The sequence below is a fragment of the Eleginops maclovinus genome, chromosome 9 (assembly GCF_036324505.1).
Source record: "Eleginops maclovinus isolate JMC-PN-2008 ecotype Puerto Natales chromosome 9, JC_Emac_rtc_rv5, whole genome shotgun sequence".
Lineage (NCBI taxonomy): Eukaryota > Metazoa > Chordata > Actinopteri > Perciformes > Eleginopidae > Eleginops > Eleginops maclovinus.
In genome coordinates, this window is record NC_086357.1 from 20,087,571 (window position 1) to 20,115,048 (window position 27,478).

The 27,478-nt window shown below is 43.4% G+C and overlaps 1 protein-coding gene across 2 annotated transcripts in view; it reads right to left on the bottom strand.

Annotated features, from left to right (window-relative positions):
* Positions 1-230: 230 nt before the first annotated feature.
* Positions 231-27,478, bottom strand: part of plpp3 (phospholipid phosphatase 3) — a 28,062-nt gene continuing 814 nt past the window's right edge. Inside the window, exons 2-7 of one of the 2 annotated variants that reach the window (XM_063891891.1) lie at positions 15,044-15,198; positions 11,984-12,076; positions 11,406-11,593; positions 11,244-11,301; positions 7,694-7,870; positions 231-2,731 (exon numbers count right to left, since the gene is read on the bottom strand). In XM_063891891.1, coding sequence (XP_063747961.1) covers positions 2,603-2,731; positions 7,694-7,870; positions 11,244-11,301; positions 11,406-11,593; positions 11,984-12,076; positions 15,044-15,198 — 800 coding nt within the window. In that variant the 3' untranslated portion in view covers positions 231-2,602. Of the gene's footprint in view, positions 2,732-7,693; positions 7,871-11,243; positions 11,302-11,405; positions 11,594-11,983; positions 12,077-14,527; positions 14,686-15,043; positions 15,199-27,478 lie in introns of both variants that reach the window. The other variant, XM_063891889.1, reaches the window with a different exon arrangement.

Sequence of the window (27,478 nt, forward strand, 5' to 3'; positions counted from 1 at the left end):
TGTATATATACTCAATATTATGTAAAAGTAACGAAATCACAACATATATTTCTTGCAATGTCAGTTAAATTCCTGTAGTAATCAGAATCACAATACCTTTAATCGCCCCACAGAGGGGAAATGTTCATTGTTACAGCAGAAAGAGCCAAAGACAGCTTAATACTACACCCAAGATACTAAGAAATAATCCTTATAAGGAAACCAGACATACATATAAGAAGGAAAATGTCTTATAATATGCATAACCAATGTATTTATTTGTTTTTTGTGCAGTGTATTTTCTGGTGTATAGGAATATAAAGGACTTTCCACAAGAAAAAAACAATCAGAAGCAAACATGTACAACAACAATCCATAAAGCCATACAAAACATATTCATATTAAAAACGTGTAGTCCAAGTGTGGGATCAATAGCCAAGACAAACCAAAGTTGTGTTCATATTGAGCTTTTTATTTAAAAGCACATGTATTAGAGCTAAGAACATTTAGCAGAAAAACAGCATTGCAACTATGTCTTTGTACAAAATAACGAGACGATACAAAAATACTAATATTGAATTTTAATACAATTGTGGGTGTATTTTTTGAATGCATAATACAAACATAACTAGAACAATCTACAATAGTTTAGTTTTCTAAATACAAAAATCTGTCAATCGATGCTTTTGAAGCAGCATTTTGTAAAGAACACAGGTCTGTAATCATAGTGGATATATCTAAACATGTTAAGAAACAATATCTTACAGAGTTAATTTTTAGTGATCTATACATTATTTATATATTTATAAAAAAGAGTGAAAACGGTTTTGTGAAATAATAGGACGGACTATACGATGAGAAAAGATGTGCAACATGGCGGAGTGTGTTGTTGGAGGAGGATCTGAGTAGGCTGTAAATAAAAAGGGCTCCGTATGTGTACTGTACAACGGTTAGTGATTATACAGGACAGGCTAAAAACACACAAGGTTAAAGATGCTTCTCAGCAGAGAATAAAAATAATAGATCCACAGTTTTTAGAACGCTCACCTGCTCTCTGACACACAGTGGCAAACACATACAAACAAACACATGCACAGAGACACACCCACTTGGCACAGCTGACAGTGTGTGTTTCATTTGACACATACTTAGTTTATCATGAGGGGGGTCATTTTCACAGGGCACATCGCTCATACCTATTTACACACACATTAACACACACAAAAGATGTACATGTACAAGCACAAGCGTACCCACACAAGCACAGGAGTGTATAGGACACACACATACCCACATACACACACACACACACACACACACACACACACACACACACACACACACACCGAGAGACAAACATCCATTGCCAAGGAGTGATTGGGTCGGTGGGAGCCCCTCCCTGCCAGCAGAAAGAGCCCAAATCATCCCAAAACAATGTGCCAGCTTAGCTGTAATTCACCACCCTCTTTGCATTGGTGACAGCCCGCACCCCTTCACTCTGTCCACCCATCCCCTTCCTGTTAAGGAAGCCAAACAGATGGCCCCATCACCTGGAAATGGCATGGCACAGCCACGCCTCTTGTACAGGTGCTGGGAGGCTGTAAGATCTGCCTCCCTCCTTCCACAGAAAATATTCCCCCTTTACTACATCTAACTCTCAAGAAATGCAACATCCCGGGTTTGAGCCGCTCTAAGAGTCCTCTACAAAAAAACTTGATGTGCTGGTGCTTGGGACAGATGTGTTGGAGGGCTTCAGTTCCTAATGCTAAAACAAAGTTTATTGAGATAATGATGTCTTGGCTATCAGTAAGATAAAAGGCAGCCGAATGACTGCTTTGAAACCTGTTAAAAAGGCCGTAAAAAGATTGGAATATGACTCTTGCTATGCTAACTCTATCCTGGCTAAGCATGGTGAAACCACCGCACCGGGCTCTGTTGGTTTCTAGGAGTCAATTTCTCTATTTCAGTGGCGTCAGCAACATCAAGTATTTTTTCTCAGTGAGACGTCTCAGGCAGCAAGTGGTGATAATGGACAATGAACTTAAAAACAGTGCTATAAGTTATATTTTTCTATACTGTTAATATTTCTATGCTGCTAGTTATTGCAGTAATATCCTTCCCATAGCTAAGGAAGTTGTTGTCATACGGCGTTCCAAGGCCACAGAGAGTTCAGAGACTGGAAATCCTTCCCTCCCTAGGCAGGGGGTTTGTCATTTTTGTGTGTCTTTACTTCATTTGTTTGTCTTCAAAAGTGTTTTCCCTTTATGTGGTTACACTTCCATCAACCCTCCACACCCTCAGCTCTGCCTGTAAATTTCTCAATTCAATTTGTCTTTTAGTCTTCCAAATCTTTTCTGTTTGTGCTCAAAACGATGGGCTCAAATGGTGATTAGTAGTTAACATAATAGTAAATAATGAGTCTGGATAGTGAGAGTGGACTCTGCTGTGCAAATCTCAAATCTGACACCCTTGTCCACAAAGTGCCTTGCTGGACACTGCGAAAGGGAGGAGGGTGTCATTTGAGAAGCAGCTACAGTCTCTCGTCGCTACATTCTACTGTCCGATGGGAGGTGAGCAGTGATGTGATTGGCTCCTCAGTCACAGGAAGAAGTCGCGACAACTCTCACACCATGTTGTTGTGATTGTTCCTCTCAATGATGTCGGACGATTGGAGCAACTCCTTCTTGATGGGGGAGTGCGGAGGCGTGGCTGACCTCACCCTGGGCTTAAACAGGTCTGACACGTAGAACACCTGGTGGGCACAGAGAGGGAGAGCAGGGTGAGGACAGAGAACAGAGACAACATGGGAATCATAACAAAAGGACAGATCCAATATTTCTTCACTAAATAAAAATGGGATTCTTTTATTTTTTTTTATACAGAGATTATTTTGCCGTGCATGTTAAATGTAGTAGTTAGTCTGAATGCAAATGAACCACATTGCAGGTCAGCAGAGTAATTTGTTTAGAGCATGTAAAACCTACCTCAGTTGATTTGCATATCTGGACAGGGCTAGTGTTAACACACTGTAAGCTTGGGAGAAGCATCAAAGGAAGGATGCATTACTTCATGATGCCATGATGAGAAACTCCCTATTAACTCCCTCCTCCACACTTGCCAAAAATCCCACTTTAGCTGCAATGAGTAATGTGGCTGAAGGAAGTTATGTTAGTAAAAGCTAACCCAAGCTAATCTGTTATCAAATGATGCCAGGGGTGAATTCCCTGTTCACATCATCTGTGAGTCAGTCTGGCAGCAAAGGATGTAAAAAAAAGGCAGAAAGGAAATCGCCTGAGATCCTGATGACATCATATGTCAAACAGGAAAATGGGCAAGGGTGTACAGGAAGTGGGACCATGGAAACTACTGTCCACTGTAAGTGTGGATTACCGTTTCCACTCACAGGGGTCTTGGGTCAGTCATGAGCAACAGCCGATTAAGCTGCCTACTCACTCTCTCACACACACACACACACACACACACACACACACACACACACACACACACACACACACACACACACACACACACACACACACACACACACACACACACACACACACACACACACACACACACACACACACACACACACACACACACACACACACACACACACACACACACACACACACACACACACACACACACACACACACACACACACACACACACACACACACACACACACACACACACACACACACACACACACACACACACACACACACACACACACACACACACACACACACACACACACACACACACACACAATTGGCGGGGACTGCTTTTCCTTCCGCGCGGCCAGTGGAGGGCGAGCAGAGGGCCTGTGCCAGGGAGACAAGGAAAGAGGGCCGAGAGGGGAAGTTGCCATTCAACACTAAACACTGAGAAAGAAAGCCTACCGTGCAATCTGGAAAAACAATATGGATAACCGTCATTGGGAAAAATAAACTGGAAAAATACATAGTGCTCTCACATGGGAAATACATATTTAAGCGTGGCCATGTTTCGAACATACAGTCAATTATCTTCTTGTATGACAACGACTGTCTTATTCTGAGTGGTGGGCTCGACACAAAGACTTTCTCTTATTACAGCTTGACATTTACTGACCATAAAATGACCTTCACTGGTGACCTTTGACTGATGGATGACAACACACAGCTGCCTTCAGAGTTGAAAAAAGGGCTCTTTGTCCGCACGGCCATCAGTTTGCGCAGTGTCTTCAGTGCATCATTATATGGTATATTATGTATGATAGGGGAGTGAGGAGGGATGTGATGTTATTATCTCTGAGAATAACCCGAGTCACCATGGGAAACATTTTAGGCTTGTTTCCCATCACGATGCTCAGTGTCCAATCACAGCGGGCCTTGTTGTCGTGTCAACCGACCTCCAACCTATCGCCCCTGAACCTGCCATGGTGGAAAGCTTATCTTGACTTCTCCACTTCCTGTGCATGATGTAACACACACACACACACACACACACACACACACACACACACACACACACACACACACACACACACACACACACACACACACACACACACACACACACACACACACACACACACACACACACACACACACACACACACACACACACACACACACACACACACACAAATGTATATGTATGCATGTCAAAGGATAAAACTGACATTTTTCGCATGCACACAAACCTATAAATATATTTGTAGCTTTCCCAGTAATACAAATCAATTTAAATAAACGTCAGAGGATGGTACAGAAGAAGATATGATGACTTTACTTGCAATAACGATTGCAATAATTACTTAACTGTGCAAGACTCTGGCATTAATACTGTATTTATATCAGACGTCTCTCTTACTATATCCTTTGATAAGTTTATAATAACTTTCTAAGGGTGATATGGTAGATTAAATTACACATTTAGAAACTTGTCTGTGGAGACATTAAATATGACTTCCTGCTTATACACAAGTTCAATGACCACCCAGACGCTGCTTTTAATATTTGAGACCCTCAGTATTTACAGCATGTCCTTGTCAGTTTAAATCAGAGTGATAGCATCCTCCTGACCTGCACTCCTCCAATGTCTGACCCAACTCTTCTCCATTGTGATAATGAACCTCAAAAAATGCTGCCCCAGCTTTCTCTGTCCCAGCTGCTTCCTTCTGGATTCGGTCCTATCGACCTTCATTACCACACATGTTGAGAAGTAGGTCACTGCGTCTGATAGGAAGTGCCAGGTAGGACAGATGGACAAATTCCTGTTTTGGTTCTTCATTTTTTTGGGATCATGATTTAAGGATCACAGCCCTGACCTCATAGTCTGGAGTGTTTGGCTCAAAACAAACATTATCTACATATTCTTTAAAAAATGACCAACCATCTTCAAACATGAGGACAGAGAAATGGTTTAAAGCAGCAATTAACTGACAAGGAAGCAGCCGCCACTACAAATAAATGTGTTCATTCTTGCCCCAGGTTTGTATTGTTCTTTTACTAGCAGTCAGTGGGGGGGCACTGGGAATAAAGAGCTAACTGTAGTCTAGGGAAACCTTCGAAGCTAGGACAATAAAGTCCAAGATCAACACCATTTTCTAGGCAACACAAGTCCCTAACGAATTACAGAAATATATTTTTAAAGGAAGACACTTTTCCACAAGGCCATGTGACCCACCATGTTATATTCAGAACAATTGGTCACAATCACTCACTTGGGACTTACGTGCAGATCCACCAATTTGTCAAATGTGATCTTTTGTTTTCCAAATCAGACCTTTGTTTTGAGATATGTGCACTGTGAGTGTGTAACTGCCACTCTCCATAATATGCACAAACTCAGGTAAGATCCATGGACCACAATACTCAGGCGGTTATGGGGCTTTTAAATATTGAGTGCTTCATAAAAGCATTTCATGAGAGGACAACTTCTCCAATAACAGAGCTGCTACTACAACTCATTTGTTGCAAGTGAAACCTCATAACCTTTTTCACGGTGTTAAAGTGAACTCCAATGATTAATCAAAGTCAGTATAGTACATCCAAGCAAAAAAGCATTGAAGTCTTAACGTCTCAAGAGACATGATTTTAGAGTGTAAACTCAGTCTTTTATTCTTGCACTTCAGACTTAACGAGAAGAACAACAATAACGACTGTCCACATGTTAACTTAAGATCTTAGGATGCTAACACTTTAGGACTTTCTGCTGGCTTCTCCAAAGCCCACAGGCTTCATACGTCCTCTGTCTGCCTCCACTCATCTCCTGTCAGGTTCTTTCTGCTCTGCTGCTTATTGGGAGACTGAAACAGCCAGGTTTAAGCATTCACAGATGTGAAGACTGGGCAAATCAGGACAGGCGTCAAGGATTGTTAAACTAAACCTCACCGCCTGTATCGGCAGGGGTTTACAAATGTGTGGTGTGCCTGTGTATATTATTAATATATATATTTGTATGCAAGTGGATATGAACAGTGTTTTTGTGTGTGTTTTAGGATGTCTCTCTGAGGGTAGTGGAATAGCTGAGTTGGATTAAACCCATGCACATCCTAAGCCAAGATGTAGACAAGGCTCCTCTCTCATGTCACTGCTCTCGCTTCGCTCCTCCAACCGGTTCTGCCCCTTTAGAAGACAAGCTCATATGCTGAGCATATTTCAGAAACATTCTTCCCTTTTTTTATCCTTGTCAAAGCTGATGTCATCTAGGAGCTCCTTCCAGCTGGAGGAGAGCTGATGTTGTCATAGAATCACGGCCTATTGTTACTTGCTGATTTGTGCTTGGGGTTCATTTTGGATCCTGGCATCAAAGGACCCTGCTGTGTGTGTGTGTGTGTGTGTGTGTGTGTGTGTGTGTGTGTGTGTGTGTGTGTGTGTGTGTGTGTGTGTGTGTGTGTGTGTGTGTGTGTGTGTGTGTGTGTGTGTGTGTGTGTGTGTGTGTGTGTGTGTGTGTGTGTGTGTGTGTGATTATATTTTGGCTGTGCCAAGGTCTGCCTAGGCGCCACAACTAAAGTCTTGCTAAATTTTATGAACCTAATCCTTTCCACGTTCATGATTTGGATCATGTAGAAAGGTAAGGCTTGTTTGTGTGTGCCTGTGTGTATGAGTGTGTCTTTCCATACGTTTCCCAGAGGCAGCAGAGTTAGGCAGGGACCTGCTGGGCTGATAGAACCAGAGCAGCCAAATAAAAAAAACCAAAATAATTAACAGCCTCATTCCTGTTTCAAAGGCTAATCTTCTCTCTCGTTCTCTTTTTACACTCCCTGTACTTTACTCTTGACCCAAATTCAATTTTCCTTGGCTCCATCTAGCTTAGTGTAATGATGAGGGTTATGAAAATCATCTGGCGACTGCTGTCACGATGTCAGAGGAGTAGTGAAGAGGGTTGCAGAGTATGGATTTAAACACACACACACACACACACACTCCTGAACTAGGGCTCGACTCCAAGAAATGTGTTATTCATTAAAGGGAGTCAGATTCTCCTCACTTCACCGCCTGCTCCATTTCTCTTTTTAAGAAAAGGCAGAGAGGAGAAAAAGGAGCTTCATGGAGTCAAGGTTTATTTAAAGGTTGGTGCGCCTGTAGGATCCCGGGGCAATTATAGAAAGGAATTAAATTGCTAAAAGATGTATGCATTCATGCTTTGCACTCATATCATGTTTTCATGCAGTTTGCTGGGTAAGCTTGTGTGTTTTGTGTAATATGTGTGCACTCACTATGCAGTAGGCCACCAGGGCTCCCTGCACAAAGCCTGCCAGGACATCGGTCGGGTGGTGCTTGTGGTCTGAGACGCGTGACAGGCCGGTGTAAAAAGCCATCATCAACAGGGTGAACTGCAGCAGCGGGCGGAGGAGACGAGCACCGCGCCACGAAAACCTTGACTGGAGATAGAACTGTGAAGAGAGAGAGTATAGTGTTATAGACTTTCTTCATACAATATACAAAGATATACAAAAACTGTAACTAAGAGTTTTTGAGAATTCAAAAGATGCAAAAAAAAATGCAATCTACATCATGTAACTGATGGTGCTGGGCTGGACACCTGCAGCATGTGTGTTACTGCATTATTACTGTCTGAGAGGTCTAGACCGAATCAAAGTAGGCAGGCTGGCCAGAACCGCAGAGAAACCCTCTCTTCCACAACACACACACACACACACACACACACACACACACACACACACACACACACGATTGCCTGAGACCCGGACATGACTGACGGTTCAACATCCCAGCTGTAAAAACAGCACGACCACAGAGAGCCACTGGAATACACACACACAGACACAAAGGAACACAGACACACATGTATGTATACATTTCCAACTATGAATGTTTCAGCACTGTTCGGATGAACTCTCTACCCTCGATGAGAGTAAATAGAAGACGGATGCACCCCCCACCCTGCCAGCCACCAGAAAACATCTCCTGGGTCGAGATAAAGGTTGAAAAGAGTCAAAACAGGAAAAAGTAAGTGCAAGGCCACTTACAGTCACTCCTAAAAGTTCAAATACATTCACAGCCCTTTCATTTTATATCCACAAACAGTGGTGAGATCAGCACAGGTCCCTCTGACATCCTGTGTTTCTGCACCACTCATACCCTCAACTTCCTGTCTTTTACACCCATAGACAGAGGGCTGAGAAGGGGCCGGCCTCAGCCAAGGTCTACCCAGACCACACCTCAAGACGTGTGTCTTATAATCAGCTAAGCTAACAATACCTACAGACAGACGCAGTTCCTCCCAGCAACCCCCGTCCAGTACGAGCCCCTGTAGGTGTGGACGTAAAGCTCTCTCGCACTTCCTCTATGACACTCTATCATTGTTTTTCTCTTGACGGAAGCTGAGGAAGCGATCCCTCCCATCCCTAACAGTCTGGCTCTCTCCTCCCTGGCAGGGATGTTTAGACTGCAGGCTTCCTTCGCAGCAATTCTCAGGTAACGGGCAAGGATTACTGATAAGTGCTTTTGTCTGACGTCCTGCGGCCATGAATGCAACATCCGAACAGCCTTCACACAACATCCTAAATCTCTCAGTTAAAGCAAACTTTGGTGGAGGTTTGAGGAGAAGGCCTAAAGAAAGTATTACAACCTGCATAATGCCTAGCTGACTGAAGGGTAAACCCAAACAACCTATTCATGCACACATGAAGTCATGTTAACCGATACAGGATGTTCATGACCTTCTTTAATCTCAAAATGGATTGTATTCCCCTCTATAATCTGACCCAGACAAAAATAGACCCTTCTGACCCTAGCTGTTCTTCCATAAATTTGTTTTGTGCGTCTCACATAGTTAGAAATGAGGAAACAACAATAAAACACAACAACAAAACGAGTCCCAGCTGATTCCCATGACAGATGGAGACAAGAGCGACACAAAGTCTGGTGGTTTCCAAAGGAATCCAGCTCATTCCAGTAAGATCTTCTCCCCCTGTCTTTCTTGCCCTGACTCAGTGTTCAATAAACGAAAACACAACAAAGTGCGAAAGAATGAGTTTGAGGGCTTGTTTTACACGCAAACCCCCTTCCCATGCCGGTTCACACCAGGCTGTGAGACAAAAGCATAGCTGTGGTTAAGCCCACTTGTGTCACAAACAAACATATTGGAGGTTTTTTTTACCAACAACATGTATTCCGTTTAAGTAAAAGTAGGCTCTGAAGGCACAAATAACCCGCAGAACGAACCCAGCTATTTGTATCTGGAACGTTTGTGTTCCCAAAAGATAGCTCAGTAGGTTGCATCAATGCACACATAGGCTTCTCCTGCACGGCTGTGGTGAATCTGTAAAGCGTGCCGTGCCGTCAGTGGCACTTATCTGTGTAGCCTTAGAAGTCTAAGCACAAAACCACATCAGTGACACATGCAGCACTCAGACACACTTGGCAGGAAATGAAGTGCTTCAAAATCAAAGAATGACAATTAGCAGACAACTAGTGGGATGTGAGAGAGATGAGGGTGAGGTGATAGCCACAGTGTGAAAATGACACTTTCACCCAGTGAAAAACAAGGGCCGATGGTGAGGGGAAGAATTACAGTAATTATTATTATTCCAATATCTGATTGACAGATATCAAGACAACTTTGATGAATTCTGTGTCATTTAAAGGATTGACATTTTGAGGAATACACAAATTTGCATTCACGTAATTGTGTATATCATGTATCCTCGTCTACCGATTCAACTTGCAGTCATTATCTGTCCTTAAATTCTATTTATTTGACTTCAGATTCAGTGTCATATGCTGTTGTAGAACATGACAAAAACAATAACACTTTTATTTAAAGGACGTTTCAAGAGAGAGAGAGATTCTATAATTGAAAATGTGATGTCACATGACGTGCAGCTTGGAGAAAACAAAAAAATGCCACAGATTCCTTTTTCCACTAGGAATGCCTCCACTGTGGGCTTTGTTTCAGGCTGGTTTAGTATTCCAAAACATCCACTACAAACCTAACCAACTGTTTTTCTCTCTTTCTGTTGCGCTGTTTGCACCAGCCTCCTCTGGCTGTGGTTCTGAGCTTGCCACAGCTGGAACATTGGTCTCTGAGTAGTGTGTCACCCAGTGGTCTGGAAGCATCACATGTCCATTCCCTCTCTGCTTTTCCAGTTGCTTTAAATTCATTTTTTCCCCATAGTCGGACCAGAGTGCAGCTGTAAGTTCACCAAGAGGCTGGGAAATACCAACAGTCTGCTCTTACTACATGACAATACACTATCAGAACTCTCAGCCCACCGTGAGAACCAAGACCACCAGGACTCCAAGGTTGAGCCAGACCCAAAACATTGACTGTTTTCCCCTTAGAGGAAGAGGGGGAGGATGGATGATTGGGGCACTATGAGATGGCAATTGTCTGTGCATGTGTAATTAGACAGTTTGAAGCATGAAATGCCTCAAGGGCGCTAAGCCCCACCAGACACCCACAACAGGTGGAGTGAGAGGGAGAGACTGAGGGGAATGGGAAAGGACAGGAAGTACACACGCAGCTGCTCTGAAGAAAAAAACAGGTGGAGTGCATCCATCCTTCTCTCGGAGGAGAAAAAAAGGAGAATTAAACTCTTTATAAACCCAGTGGGGAGAAGTGGATAAGAACAATGCCTTGCTTTTTCTTCAGGCGTTAAATCCCTAAATCACTGCCCTGCCTTCTTTCCATAACTCCGTCCACAATCTGTAAGCCACTGTTTCTGCTGCTCTAAGCATGTGTGTGCCTGCAAGAATGTGAGTGTGTTGTGATGCATGTGGAAGAGTTTAATAGTTACTTACAGCCAGGTAGAGCATGGTGAACATTGAAAATGAGGCATGTCCTGAGAAGAAGGATTTCCTGTTGAGAGAGATATATTTTTAGTTAGTTTTTCAATACAAGGAGGATTTCTCTATACACAATAAATAATGTACTTTGTGTATGTATTTGGTGTTTACACAAACCTGGCCTCCTGTACATCGCTCTCGTCCCCACTGCAGGTATAGTTGGTGATGTATCCCAGTGAACAGTCGATGGTGGAGAAATCTGGTTTACAAACGTCTAAGAAGTGTGGCCTCATACGGCCCACTGACACCTTGGCAATGTCTGTGAATGACTGGCTGACGGCACATCCAAAGAGAAACACGCCCATCTGCAAGATCACACAGTAATATTAGACCTGATATCAATGTATCTGTCTATTACTGATTTCGAGCTAAGCCTTGTTGGAAGGACATGTCAGATTGTCCGTTCTCACATGGTACATATGCAGTTTACTGTTCATAATCATTTCTGAAACAGTGGTTCTTTGATTTTAGACAGTAGACAGAAGCAGTCACGTTGCTTTAATGACAGCTATTGCTAACAAATTCCATCAACTGTAAGAAGCTAGCTAGTTAAGCAAATGTAAGCACCACAAATTGTTTGGAAACTATCTCAGGCAGATTTCTCGTGCTTCACGCTGAGTCATTTTAACATTGTAAAGTTCAGCAAATGGGGTTTATTGAAATAGGTATTAAAAGCACATTTCTTCATGGCTGACCTGCTTGTAGAGGGCTGCGACATAGGGATTCCCAACAAAAGACTTGGTTCCCTCATGTAGTTGGTGAATCCTGAAGCATTCTCCAATCACAATCTAAAAGAAAGGATCGATTTTAGATACAAACACACAACACTGATCACAAACACATAGAACAATTCTAGCTTTTCTTACTTCTGAATCTTATAGTTTTACAATAGGTTTACATACTTATCACCATGCATTAAAAATGAAAACGTTTGAGTGTTTATTAAGCAGGAAATCTAATTTCATTCCAGGGTGAAGTCACAGATAGAGTAGAAGGGATGTGGAAAGGACAGACAGAATGAGTATATTCACACAAACACAAACATCTAGAATGAGCATGGCCTGCCTTTCCCTCAGGCAGATTTGATATGATATGAAATTCTTAATGAGTGGTTATCAATGCTCAATGATATGATGGGGCTTTTTATGTGGGATATGAAGGATAATGAGACAGTGAAGGCAATGAAAAAGGAAAATATGAAAACCCATGTCCTAGACTGGGTAAATATCTCAGTCCGACTGACCTGACTTTGATAAAAGGAGGATTTATTTCAGGGGAATGGTCTGCTTTAAGGCTTAAGTTGAGTAGGTTAACCTGAATCCTGTGGTATTCCATCCAGAAGGTTTTAAGTAGTGTTGGGGCCCAAGGTAAGACCTCATCTACACTGAGGGGGCTTACACCAAACCAACCCCCGAGGCACGTAGATGTCAATCATATCTGTACCACCTGGGGTATCTGACTGACGGACCGGCTGCTCTCCTCCGCTAACCACATCTCCCTTTCCTTCCTCTTCCCACACAAGGCTTCACTCTTCTACCTACATTCTCTCAGGAAAATATTTACCTGCCTATCTCTAAGCCAGCAGACACTAAGTACTGTTAATGCAAACAGCATTAAGACTTTTAATGTATACACATCTGCAGGCTGAGCCTTTCCCCAGGCACCCTACCAAGTTAATACAGATACATAATGTTTGTGTATTTACATCTATTGTTTGTGTGCTGTTAGGTTTGATAAACACATTTATCCTGCATATTGGGTGGTCAGCTGGCAGGCTTAGAGCCAGAAGAAACAAACATAGTGGCGCATTAGTGTGTGTGTGTGTGTGCTATTGTCAAAGGATTGTTATGATCTAAGCTTAAGCTTAGAACTACAGGAGGCTGATACAGGACAGCGAAGTTTATTTGGGTTGTCGGCATTTGCATTCAAACCTCTCCGCCCCTTCTGTATCTCCCTGGCTTGGTTTATTGGTGTGTGTTGAGTTTATCTTAGTGCAGACAGATCCTGTCATATATACTACAGAACTTTCTGATCAGAGGAAGGGGCTCAATAGATGCCAGGAGGGTTTATTTGGATCCTCAATAGGTAGGCTTATTGATCTGTATCCAGCTATAGCTAACACTGTTTTTCCCAGTCGAAACGTGGCCTTTTAGACATAGATATGTCTGACCAGAAGGACTGTTGGGATTTCCCTTGCAGCGAAGATAAACAAGAGACCTAACTGGAATCCGCTACCAATGCATGTATATGTGTGTGTGTGCCTGCATGAGTGAGCGTGTATGTGTGTTGAAGGAATGGTGTCGGTATGGCAGTAGATGCCTCTAATGAAACACAGCTGTGTGAGACACGCCAGCTTGCCCACACGTGAACATTTAAAGAGAGCTAACTAACACAGTCTCCTGGTTCCAATAAGGAGAAGAGCTGAGGTGGTAAAGCGTGTGTGTGTGCCCACCAGGCTGATGGCGAGGAGATGGCGGCGAAGCGACGTCTTAGTCTGGGAACTTATGAGGGGGCTGTGCCACAAAGAGCCTGGTGGCTGTAAAGATAATCTAGCCTGACCACGTGGCACAAATTGACGTACACATACCGCGCCAAATGTCATTATAACATGTTTCCACTCACAATGACCCCCCTCTAATTAGCTGGCACTAGACTAGAGCCATTCCCTCTTTCGAGCCGGAGTCAAGTCATGGGAATGGGGACTTCATGCTGTTGCTATCTGGGAAGATGCCTCAGGCCATATGTGAGGCACTGTGGGCATGGGAGAGAGCACTGACATATTCCACCGGGGTAATGTACAGGGCAGAAAGGGCATGGAGTCAGAGTGCAGGGATGCGAGTCAGAGGTTTGAGAATGGACCAAAGGCTTGTAAAATCTCTTTGGTCATTGGTATGCATGTGTCAACCCACACACACAAATGTTGCTTGGGGGGCCTCTCACCACCACTGACTAGCTAACAGACCACTACAAATAGTTTGGATGAGTCAAAGCTGATACGGAAGAATAAAGTATGACGGAGAAAGCTTAGGATGAAAGGGTAGGACATATAGAGAACATTTGAAGCAAAAGACTGGAGTTTTGGGGGAAAATGTTGCATGATAGAAATCACTCAAACTTTTGAATAAGGGGCTATGTTAGTGAGACTAATCTATCGGAGCATGGTAACCAAGATTTGAAAAGAAGTGACTTTAAATTGGAGTACAAGCAGTAAACAAAGGGAGGTTTAAAAGTCGACTTACAGAGAAGATGGCAATAAGAATGCCAACACCACAAAGCACGGCATCGCTAATGGTGTCTCCCTCTTTTCGGGGGAAGCGGATGGACTCGTCCGAACAGTAAAACCCGCGCTGGTACGGCTTTATGGTGCTAGTCTCAATGATCAGGAAAGGCAGGCTAGCTACAAAAGACACATGAAAGAGGGGAGCAAAGAGAGAGAAGGACAGAAAGAGAGAGAGAGAGAGAGCATAAAAGCACCAGGTCAGTGACACAGACATAAACGGGGAGCACAAGGAGCACACAGCACCGGGGGATCATGGGATATGGCAAAAACAGGTGTTGCTTAAGGTTGTCATGTATGGTAATCTGAGAGTGATGAATTTTTCAAATCAGACTGACACCATAAATTACTAAATATATTTTTTTCTCTCAAATTCTCGTCGTCACTCTTTCTCAGCCAGCACCATGAACCATCAGCAATCCCTGTACCTGCCTTCACTGTTCCCCAACACCGAGTGCTCTTTGTTTGTGGGACTTACGGACACCGAGGGCAGTGTCAACCCAACGACAGTGAGCACTGAGGAGGACACGGTGCTCTTCTTGTAGGAGTATCTCAGGCTGGAGTCACTGCAGTAGAAACCCCTCTGGTACGGACGCACAGAGGTACGATGCAGGACCAGGCTGGGCAGCATAGCTACACATACACACATACATGAACGGATGTATGAACCCACGCACACACCTAACATGGGGAATCATACGGCATCATACAGATAACTCTACTTACCTGTAAGCTGAAAATGAATATCACATTAAACAACACTTTAAGAGTCCTTCACAGGTTTGTGTATGCTAACATTAATCAGATTGTATACTCAGCACACTACCTCCTGCTGCCTCTGTTGACAGTGCGACACCAGGCCTTAGAGAATTGAGGGTGATTCTTTAGCATTAGGATACCCCTCCTGACAGAGCAAATACAGATGGACATTCAAGACTAGGGGTCCATTATTGGAGACAAAGGAAACATACCAACATGGGTACTATGTCAATACTTTGAGGACTTTAGTGTTATAGATTGCAGGGAAAGAGAGTGCCATTCTAGTTAGAGTGTTGTTGTTGATAGAAAACAACTTAGCATAGAGGCTGACAAAGAAAACAGCTAGCCTAGTAATAAAATCCAGGTTTGGATGTATTCAAAAAATTACATTTAACATGATCGTGACTAACCTTTGTTTACAGCAAGATGTTATTACCTTTGAAGCAAGCCAGTCTAGCTGTTTTACCCTGCTTCAAGTCTTGTGCTAAGCTAACCAGAGGCCACATATTTACCATAAAACTAGAGTGATATCTATGTTCTTTTATTCCCCTGTGAATGAAAAAGCATAACTACTAATATGACAAACTACTGCTTTAGTAACAGGCTTAATGAGGATCTTAAAGAGCTTGTTCAATGACCTCAATAAAAGACACACAACCTGAAAGCAGTGCTAAATGTTCAATGCACTCATGCACACTCACATTTAATTGTAAAATGCATATCTCCAAATTAAAGTACTACAGGCATGCAAACTCTGGCTGACACTTTCCTTTAAAAAGTGTGAGTACCAAGAAAAACATAACTAAGCCCACCCAACTCTGGAACATTTTTCACATGAGAGCACGTTTGGTGTGTGTACGTCTGACTGTAGTAGCTCATAAATATAGTGGGCTGAAGACACAAAGGCGTCCTGAAGACCCACACACAGACACACCAACATATACATTCATCTGCAGACTGCACAGAAACTACTCCCACATGCGGTTTGGGTGGTTAGCTCACATCACAGGGATTTTTTGACATTTGGGTCAAAGTCAGAATTCTACTCATGAATGTTTCTAATGCGGCTGTGAACCGTGGCTCTTGTCTCACCAGTGATGGGAAAAGGAGCTCCTGTTACTGGTCTGTCCTTAACAACACAGCAATCATTGGTAACCATTCACACGAGACCTCAAAACACACTTTGTTATGCATGCTTGTGGAAACCCACAGGAGGCTCCCACAGGTGTGACATCTGCTCTCACTTGAAATAAGAAAGTGTTGTCTCAGGTGTCAATGAGTCCATGTCTACACTTATATCGCCAAATAGCCATTTTTTCTTCATTTTATCCTTCTTTATGAATATGTGATTTTTGACCATAGGAAATTATCATTTTGAATGTCGTCTAAAAAAATGGGAGTTTTGAGGTCGAGAATGAACTTTACAGCTCAACACAAGGAGCCCTTGAACATAAGTGCCTTCAGATTTTAAAATAATTTCAATGTCTACATTTCCATGAACACTTAGGTTACTCCAAATGCTGATGAAATTCACACGATACATTTAAAGCTCCAGAACAAATGCTAAATTGACTTTGAAGTGAGAGTCTTTTGTCAACTTCTGATCTCAGGTTTAAGAATCATCTCAGTAAAAACATCTTGAGAATTTTGCAGCTTCTTTTTTTCATTTGTACCAAACAATCCTTCCAAACAGCAAAAAAGCCATACGAGATTTAGGCATTTTTCTATTATTTGAAGTTTCAGTGTAATAGAAACAGACTGTCTATTTCTCCAGGGGTTGGCAGAGGGCAGCAGGTGGGCAGGTCATTGAGGCAGACACCTGCACAAACAGGGTGCAGTGCCAGGGCTGGACAGGCTGCTGGTGGGCCCACACAGGGCCAGGCCAGGCTCAAGTGGCGTCTGAGAACCACACTGTCCACACAACAGGCAGGGTTAGCTTTGGGTGAGCCTGTTCACACAGAATTACGTGGGCAATACATGTTTCTGTTTCTGTCTTTTAGCTTAATGCCCCTTTGAAACTGGGTACAGCTAACACCTTTAAGTCCATGTTTAAGTCCATGTTAACAATGAGTTTTGTTGGGTAAACACACACTTTTTCTGAAATTGCCAATCTCTCTTTTTCTCATTGCTCTGCTTTTCCAATTTCTAGTCTTTTTCCTTCCCTCTCTCTCTCCGTCCCTCCACTCTAGCCTACTTGTGGAGGGGGGATTCACATGCTAATGAGAAGAAGTGAAAGGAGGTCATGGGCTTACAGACATGACACACACACACACACACACACACACACATACACACACACAAACAAACTGGTGCTTGGACCCTAAACCGATCGAAAAACAGCACCTCAACACTATCTATTGAGAGTTCATGAAAGCCTCTCTGTCCGCATGCCGCCCAGCCTTGAAATGCCAAGCTGTTTTGTGCTGCCCCCCCATGCAATCACCCTGAAAACAGCCTGGTATGTGGGCATACCACATTTAGCACATGAACCTCTCAGCACAAAGTAACTCCAACTCTACGGACCCTAGTCTGAGCCTCTCCTGCAATCAGCGTCGTGAAGAAATATGACCTGTTTAATGGCAATAGGACAAAGAGCGGGTGACCTTCACAGGGCCTGCTGACCCAGAGGGAGAGGAAAGGGAGTGTCAGAAAAAGGGAGAGATATAAAAAGAGAAAAGAGGAGGGTTGGGCTGTTGGCTAAGGCCTGTGGTGTGTCAGTGAATTAAAAAACAACTATTTTGCAAGCTCTGTCAGGAGATCATTCAGTGATGCCTGAGAATCTCAAACCCTCACTTCAGACGGGGGAGCACCTGCGGTATTGACACAGAACCTACATTTACATTTTATATCTATTGTATCTATCATCTTTTAACTATTTTCACCAGTTTATTGTTTTGCCTTGATGGAGAGGTATGGAGTTTTGAGCTTTTAGAGCAACCGAGCCTTAAGCTTAGCTGCTGTTAAAAGGCCCAAAGAGGCATCTGAGAATAATTTGAGCCTAAAAAATAAATCAATTTAGAGAAGGAGAGAGAGGGGCAGCAATAGAAAGTATGCAGAATGCAACAGGAGAAAAAAACACATCCTAAGTGGGTGGCTTGGCGAGTTTGAGGAACAGTTCTATTTGTCTTATCAGATCCTGTCATGCATTTCTCTCTTTCAGTCTACGAGGAGAACCGCTGCAGACCACTAAACACTACTTACCACAGGTCAGAGAGAGAGAGAGAGAGAGAGAGAGAGAGCAAGAGCGAGAGCGAGAGCGAGAGCGAGAGAGAGAGAGAGAGAGAGGTCATGCCGGTGCGAATGTGCGTGTGTGTGTACTGTACTTATTTTCCATCCGTAAATCCACTCACATGTTCATGCTCCACTGCATGCTAGAATTCATGGCACAAAAAGAATGTTTATATATGGTTTGCCATGCATATGTATTTACGTTGAACTTTATGTAGCTGTGTATGTATGTGTGTGAGAGTGTGCATGCACCAGTTGTTTGTGTGACAGAGATTATCCAGCAAGCACTCGTTTGATTGGCTTAGGAGTTAAATTTGGTATCGCGAGTTAGCTAATAGATTAGCTGGGCTAACACCATGAAGTCTGAGTTTTACACTTCAGGCAGAAAAACAGGAAGTGAGAGAAATGTGTTTCATCATTACATCATTTATCATTACTTTCTCTCATCTAAAGACCAACTGTATTGTATATGTATATTCAGCGGAGAACACAATGGTTATTCTTAAGGCAGCTTATCTTCTTTGTTGTTCAAAAGGTTAATTCCCTTTGACATTGCACTAATTTTCCTGTAGAGCTACACCTGCGTATCTGCTGAAATTGTAGTGGCAAGCTTCCCCTTCTCACGTGACTCTCTCCCCTCTCTGGTTCTCTATTGACATTTTAATGGGCTTTCATGGCTCTGGGGAACAGAACTAGAATGATATCGTGATTATGGTGAGCGAGCTGGAGTGTCAGCAGTCACAGTGCGAGGTGAATGGGAGGCGGAGCAGTGCAGAGGAAGGGGTATTGTGGCGTGCTCTAATGGAGGATTTCCTCCTCCTGTCTCTCAAGCACACCATGTGACCTGTCCTAAAGAAGTGGGTCCAAGAATTCAGAGGAAGGTTAGACAGGGCGGAGGCTGAGGGGGACTTTTCTGGACAGACTGGCAAGTCCATCAATCCCACGTTGTCTTTTCTTCTATGATTTTTCTCACTGCTCTACAACAATTCAGAAAGCCGTTAGTAAATGAATGGCTCAACTCCTCCCACAGTATATTCATGTTCAAGGCTGTCCATCAAACCTCAAACCTTGGGATTGTTAAGAAAACAAACTATTTCAAGACATCCCCTTGGGCTCTGGACAATTGTTTGAGGCATTGCTTTTTTCTGACATCAGTTGCAGTTCTTAACTTGATGGACTACTTAAAGCCGAACAAGAATGATGTCTTCCCTTCTTTATCTCTTTATCCTACCAATTTATCTTAAGGAACCAACATTTCTCCCCACAAACTAAGAAACAAGATATATGTGTTTGCGTGTTGTTATGACAGAGAAATCTGGCTTATGTCTACAGTTTAATTACCTTCACTGGTGTATTTCATCCCAGTCTCTCGAGAAAACCTTTGACATTCATTCAGTTCAAGCTCCAAATCTACACACACCCTGCAACATAACCTGTCGCTAAAGGCCACTCTTAAGTAGATTATATGTTGTTGTTATTTAATATGTGTGTGACTCTCAGTCTGTAGAGAGGAAATGACAGAGTGTCTTTATTGAATTAGGTGAACACAGCCCTCTTGTCCATTAATTTGGATAAAGGCCCTCTCCCACAGTGTAATTGCAGTGTGTGTTTGAATGTTTGAGGAAATTAGCAGTGAGTGTGCGAACAGTGAGAGCGTGAACAGTGAGAGCGTGTGTGCTGTTTGAGTGTATCTGATAAGAACAAGGGATCAGAGACTATTCTGGTAGACATTATTATAGAGAGGAAGGCAGGTGAGCAGGAAGCTGGCTCCCTCAGTGGCAAGTAATTAGAATGAATTTGTTTTATGGAGACTTGGTACATACACTTTATTTAACTAACACACACACACTTTTTGAAATCGTTCACACGTCCAAAACTACACGGTGCTGTTAGCCCTCACAGTTCACCCTCTCTGTATGTCGGTGAAGCTGTGAGTATGTGTGGCCTTCCAGACATTTGGGGATAGTGTGCATAGGTTGGCTGAGGTTCATGACAGGCCCTGGAAGTATCCACAGGGCCAAGGGTCAAAGGTGAGGGATGTGACATATCTAGGATTATACTACCGCGTACAGCAGCCCATGAAAAACTGCCTATTAAATGTTAGAGTGTGTGTCTGTGTGTGTGTGTGTTTAAGTGGATTACTGTGGTTCCAGTGGCAACTTAAGCAAAGCCTTTCTCAAACATTTTTGATTTGTCAGCCACACAGGGCTTTAATAATGCTTGCACAATCCAAATAAACAAACTCGGCTCCATAAAAACCACCCAGGTTTTTCCTTACGCCTAATCACTGTTTAGGAAAATATACATTTAGAACATGCACACATGTAAACAGATGTTTGGCCCTAGAAATCTGTCCCTTTGTTTGCACAAGCTGACTGCTGATGTGTCGCACACATGTACAAAGCTCACAAATAGACACAGGCACTCACACACACATATGAGTGGCTGAGGTCAGCAGAGTGGTGTGCAGAGTGAATCCCTGTCCCTCTGTGTGAATGCTGCAGGGACCGGGGGGCCGCTGGCTGAAGCATGTGCTTACTCAGAGAGATTTTATTCACAGGAATAAATGCCCCTTTACACACAGGCATCTGTTGGGACACTCTCTAGGGGACTTTGACCAGCAGGCACCTGCGAGGGCCGCCTCTGAATGCTGCTGTTGGCTTATAGGCACATTTGAAGAGATATCAACTCAGGTCCACATTGGCGAGTAAAGGATATTCATATTACATTTTAAAAAGATCAGTTACAACTCATCAAGACACTCCCAATGCTTGGGTGCACTGACAGTTGAAAGAGGAGGGAAAACGCACAGCTGCTCCAGTGAAGGGAAACCTGAGCAGTGCCCAGGGGCCAGATCAGGCTATTTGGCTGGTTGGCTGGCTGGCTGGGCGTTTCTCTGTTGTTGCCATAATGGCATTATTACCCCCTGGGACAAAAGCCTGGCTGCGAAGAAGAGGGCCATGGAGTCTTTGAAACCCGATGCCTCTGTCTGGATAATGCTACCCTAAACCTAATTCAATACATTCCTCTTTTTCTTGCCCTCCCTCCCCTCATCTGCTCCTTGAATATCCTGCCCATCTCTGAACACAGCATGGGCTGCGTTTATCTGAAGACTTTTGTTGTTGAATTAGCACTACAGTGTTTTCTGTATATTGTTAAGTATTGAAGGGAGCTTCTCTCTGTATGTAAACAGGATAGGGCTCAGTGGCTGCTGCACAGATAAGGCCTGCGCCAATGAAGATGCTGAGCTGATTACTGTGCAGCGCTGGCCACAGCTGAGCAGATAAGTACGACACAACACAGTCAACAATGCTTCTAGAAGCAGCATCAGCCATAAACCACTGACAGATAATCAAGCACCCTTGAGTGCAGAGCAAAAAGAGTCTCTCACTCTCCCATCTCTACTTCATTCACTTTTTTCCCTCCCTCCATTTCATCCTCCTTCTGTCTGCCACTGGCATATTGGCCCCTCGTTAACGAAACAAAGAGTGCTGAGATGCATCAAAAGGGGTATTGTTCTCAGTGAAACAGTGAAATCTCCATGACCCCCAACCCCCAATCTCTGGATGTGCACAGCATGTGCACACACACAAATACAGAGGATTGTAGTAGGCAATGCAGCAAGAGAAAGTGACAGACAGGGCCCTGTATAACAGCAGGGAGGAGGCCCAGGCGAGGACAGTGTGGCGAAACAGAGAGATGTATTGGGCTCCAGCTTTCAGCCTGTTTGCTATGATGAAGCACTGCTGCATTAGATCATGCTGCCTCTGCTCTCATTTACATTTAACCTAGTTGTATTAATGTTAATGTTTTTTACGCCGCTGATCCTATGTTAATAAGAAGAATGGCATGTCCTTTATCCATGTTGAGTGATTGCTCATTCATATGATTCTAGAAAAACGGTTGTGTGCAAATTTAGAAACTTCAATGAAATAGGTTATCAATGAGTTTATTCCGAACACATTAGACTTCACAAGATATTAACATCCAACGTACACTGAAAAACTCTAACACAAGCTTAAACATACGCAAGATTGACTGCTAACAAAAGCTTACGGTAGGGAACAGCCCAGCAATCCTGCTTTATCTAAATAAGCAGTTTGAGGGTGTTTACCAAAGAGGGATATAATCAGGGATGAGAGAGTGGAGCGAGGCTTGGGACGAATCTTTACTGCACTATTGTTGTCAAAGAGTAAACTACAAGCTGTTGTCCATCTCTTTTGTCAGAATTTAGTCTTTGATTGTGCAATTTAACTGTTTGACCGGATGGAGACGTTGTAAAGAGTATAAAGAGATGAGTGAGTCTGGTTTGTGTACCAGCATAAAGAGAAACAGTCAGTCAACCTGATCCCGCTGGCTTGCCCACGGGAACCACATGCGATACACACATACACACAAACACACAAGTACATGAAGCCACAGATGCCTCACACATGCTACCCACACATGCATTGCAGACTTAAGCGTGCATATACATACACTCTTTCACCCTTGAGGCCATACAGTCCATCTAATGACAGCTCTGGGCGCTCATTCTACCTCATAAACCCCATGGGACACACACGCACACACCCACACGCACCTCTAATGGCAGCCCTGCGCAGACATAAACCCCAGGGGTTTGTCATTTAACTGATGCACCAGCAGTAACATTTCACAACGACTGGCTGAAAAGGTCTGGCCGCAATACCAACACTACAAAATATAATTCAACACAAAAATGCACACTTACAATTGCATACATTCTTCAAGGACTAGCAGCCTTGAGGCCTTGCCTTTCATAACAAACATCAGCTGATCTAAATCTGATTACATAATCCACTGATGGTCTCCTGCCAGAGGACCCTTCTCACCTTCTTAAGAGCCCTAACCTCGCCTCCTCCTGCAGCCACAACATTAACAAACAAAACAACGCACCGCAGGCCACCCCTAAAGCCCCAGATAACACAGAGGCATGCATACAGTGATGTAATCACACAGTAAATACCATACCATATATCGACTATAGTCAGAACTGAATCTTATGTCACGTTTTCTTCTATGCCTTCAAATGCATGCATCAAGCCCATGGTGTGAGTACAGGAAATGTCATACGGAGAAAACGGCAGGCAATTGTTCAAAAACAGCCTATTTTCTGCCTGACCTTTGACCTGATCTGAAGAACAGGCTGTCAAGTGGCTTCAACAGAGGGACATATAACATGCAAACAACTCGATCTATACATGTGGTATTTCTTAGAGCTAGTAGCAAACAAGTTAATGGCTACGATTTATTGACTAGAACAACAACACATCAGTGCTGCTTGGCATGGCACACTTCATGTACATTTGGTATACGATCATGTTCTTCCCCCACATAAGTCTAACTCATCTTTCCTGTGTGGGCATCTGTATCTAGCTAGCTAGTCATCCAGAGCAGACTGCTCCTACTTACTGAAAAGATTCAAGCAGGCCTCTTGAAAATGTTTGCCCTTGCAATAAGGTTAGCTGTTTGGGATTTGAGTTTTGTTTATAGGGACCTCCTCCTAGCTGTTTGATTACTGTTTTCTACTAGTCAATTGGTAAGAACTACTCAGTTGCTTGTCGTCAGGCAGATACTTTCTTACACATTCAATGAACTTTACACATCTTATTGTGTTTAAATATATGGCTATTAAAGATCTTTCATGCCATTTTTCTCCGTAAGTGCAAAGCCTGTTAAGAAGATGGAAGACAAGCTCAAGTGGACAGGGAGCAGTGAGGGAAGGAAGGGGGGGGGGGGGGGGAGAGAATGGAAATGGGCTGTGAAGCCGAAAAGAAAAAATGGACAGGATTTAATTTCACAACCACACCTACCTCTGACCGACACTACCTTTCCGTTTCCCACCCTTTCCTGAGCACCACTATGCACATACACATACATCGTGCCCCCTGGTTCACTCACTCCCAAAATTGCACCAGATGTCACTTCAAGAGTCTTTGGCCAAGGCACTACAGCCAGATGAAGAATTTGAGAAATTCTGGGAAATATTTGTAGAGCTAGAGGATTGAAGTGGCTGAGGCCTGGAGAGGTAGAGGTTAAACCTCTCCAGCTTTAATGAGGGTCTGTGTGACTGACTGCTGTAATGCTATAGCAGCTAATGGAGAGGTAAGAGTTGGGTTAGAGCCATATAGGGTTAATTCTCCTGGGCCAGTTATGAAGCTGATTCCCCAGGCCAAAAGGTTACACTCCTCTCCGCTAACAATAACAATCTAAACGTCTGTCACGCGTGGAAAATCACGTCACAGCACACCTGACCGTAAACAGATCAGAGCGGATAACCAGAAATTTGAGAAGCTGATGGAGAAAGGCAATCTTGTGGCTAATATATTTCAGTGGTTAGTCACTATAGCAACAGCCAGACAGATCTTGTGGAGCTTTAAAATAAACCCACAGGAGTGAAAGTCAATGGAGCCAATCCAGAACAATCCATGTTTATATTCTGCAGAAAAGGCCCCTGCAGCTCAATTTCTTGAATGGCTTCCAAACCCAGACACACTAATGTGTGCCAAGCAAACACACAATGTATAATCTCCTTTGCATTGTGTAAAACTTAATCTGGGTTTAGGTGAGGCTACTTTCAGAGATGTTTTCACAATAAACATCCACCCTCAACCGGATGATAATAGGCTACCTGACAGCATGCAGTCATGTTGAGGACAGCAAATAAAGAGAAGAAGGAATTGTAGTCTGCGGCGGAGGTTGTGTATTTATAGTGAGTGTATGGCGTTTGTGTGTGTTCTCCTTATAGCGTCGCTAAATCAACTCTGCTGCTCGGTAAGAGTGGAACCCAAACCAAAGTGAAATCAGCAGATGATCTTGGGCTCAGCTGCCAAAATCACACGCTAACTCCAATCCCAGCAGTTGAGCGCTGGGTGTGTGTCCATTATTTTCATCTCCACTCCTGCTGTGTTTGCATCATTAGCTTTAATAAGCAGAAGCAACATAGGGAGGTAACCAGTCTTTAGTTTGTGCACATGTGTGTGATTACAGATGGCCTCAGATGTCCTTTATGCAAACAGAAGTGGTACCCATGCCTGAGGGTGTGTATGTCAGCGAGATGGACAACATACAGAAAGGGGTCCCTGCACTGTGTGTGTGTGTGTAACACCAGCTGGCAGATAGGAACTAATTAAAGGTAACGAGATATTTATGCATAGCTGTATAGTGTACACCACCCTGCTCTTATGCCATACAAAGCATTCATCTGAGGCCTACACACCCGCATTCCTTATTCTTCATTCAGGACCCTCTGATAACCCCCCTCTTTCTCCGGGGCATTATCCTTTTTTCTTTTAACCCTCCTGTCCCTCCACCCTCTGAAAACCCCATGTGCGATCCCCCCTACACCACTAAAGTGGGCCAACCAATCGGCACTGAGCAGCCAGCTTGTGTTTAGCATGACAAAGGAGAATCTGTGTGACCATTTGTGTCTCTGTGTTGTGTATGTGTGTGTGTGTGTGTGTGTGTGTGTGTGTGTGTGTGTGTTTTTTACTCTGACATGGCAAAGACAAGCTTTAAACCAGTGAAGGAAGTTGGTTTAAGCAGGAAATTCACTCCACATGCGTTCAAAGCACATCTACATTTATATTGGTTCAGATGAAACAGCGTATCTCTGTCTGAGGTTCTTTAATAAGCTAACCAATATAAGCCCACTGGAAAACTTTGCATCTGTTAAGCAGATCTGCTTCAAGAAATATGGAGTTAATTTGCACCATTTGTAACATCCTGGGTGATAAAATCCTATTTCTTTGTGGCAAGTTGCATATTTTGTTACTACTGTTGATGCCTCAGTTTCTCCACATAAAGCTGCGCGGCTCCCACCTGCTCCTCTTATGCCTGGTCAGCCACGCGTCCCAACTCTCCATCCCTCTGTTAGATTTGAGAGGCATTCCCCTGCCACAACACATGCTTAAGCAATTATTCCACACAGTCCCATGGACAGAGAGGGAGGAAGAGGGCTAGAAAGGGGAGAGCCGGGGAGAGAGAGAGAGAAAGAAATTTGAAGTGGAGTGATCAGGGGCAGCTGGCCAAGGATTTGCAGGGTTCTGGGAGAGAATGTGTAGAAGTTAAGCACAACTCCCATAATCCTTTTCTAAAAGAGAGAAAGGAGAGACGGAGGGATTGAAAACAAAGAGAAGAGAAAGGGGGGCCACTGAGCCAGAAACTAAAAGGACTACAGTGACAACGGCCAAAAAACAAACCAGCTATGAAAGCAACACACACACACACACACAAACGCTGAATCTGGACGGTATGCCAGCTGAATAACAAGTTAGGACTAATACACCAACTTTACATTACAAACAAGTTGCCTGTTGGAGCAGTGAAGACCACTGACATTGCCTCGGCTTCAGTGACAGTTTTCTCAGCTATGAATCAATAACTTTGTTACTCTTCAATTATAGCTTCAGTCAAATTTCATCTCTACATTTGGACATCTCTAGCTAGAATGGCCCCTCTGGAGGTTTAGGGTCAGATGAACAAGGTTAGGAGGGCACAGGAGGGGTGTCAAGGGCTATTTAAAAAGGGCAGCTTACAACACTTCAAAACATTCATGCCCCGGGCATATTGGCAGGCAGCAGAAGTTTAAACTAATAGATCCCATGATGCTCTGTGGACTTTAAAATGATCAATATATTATTTGTTGACAACATTTTCATTATGCTGTCACAGCAGAGTAACCATACACGTGTCAGTCGATCAGCAGAATGTCAAAGTCTTATATTGATTGATAAACATCCAACAATGTGCTTGAACACATGACATGTCTAGGATGTTTTTATTGTGAGATTGTTCCAAATACACAGCTTATAGTAGACAATGTTATAGCCTGTATAATGATGAATGTTTCTACTGTTTTTTGCGGTTGGCATGGGGTGGTGTGTTGGAACTGCATGATTAGGGG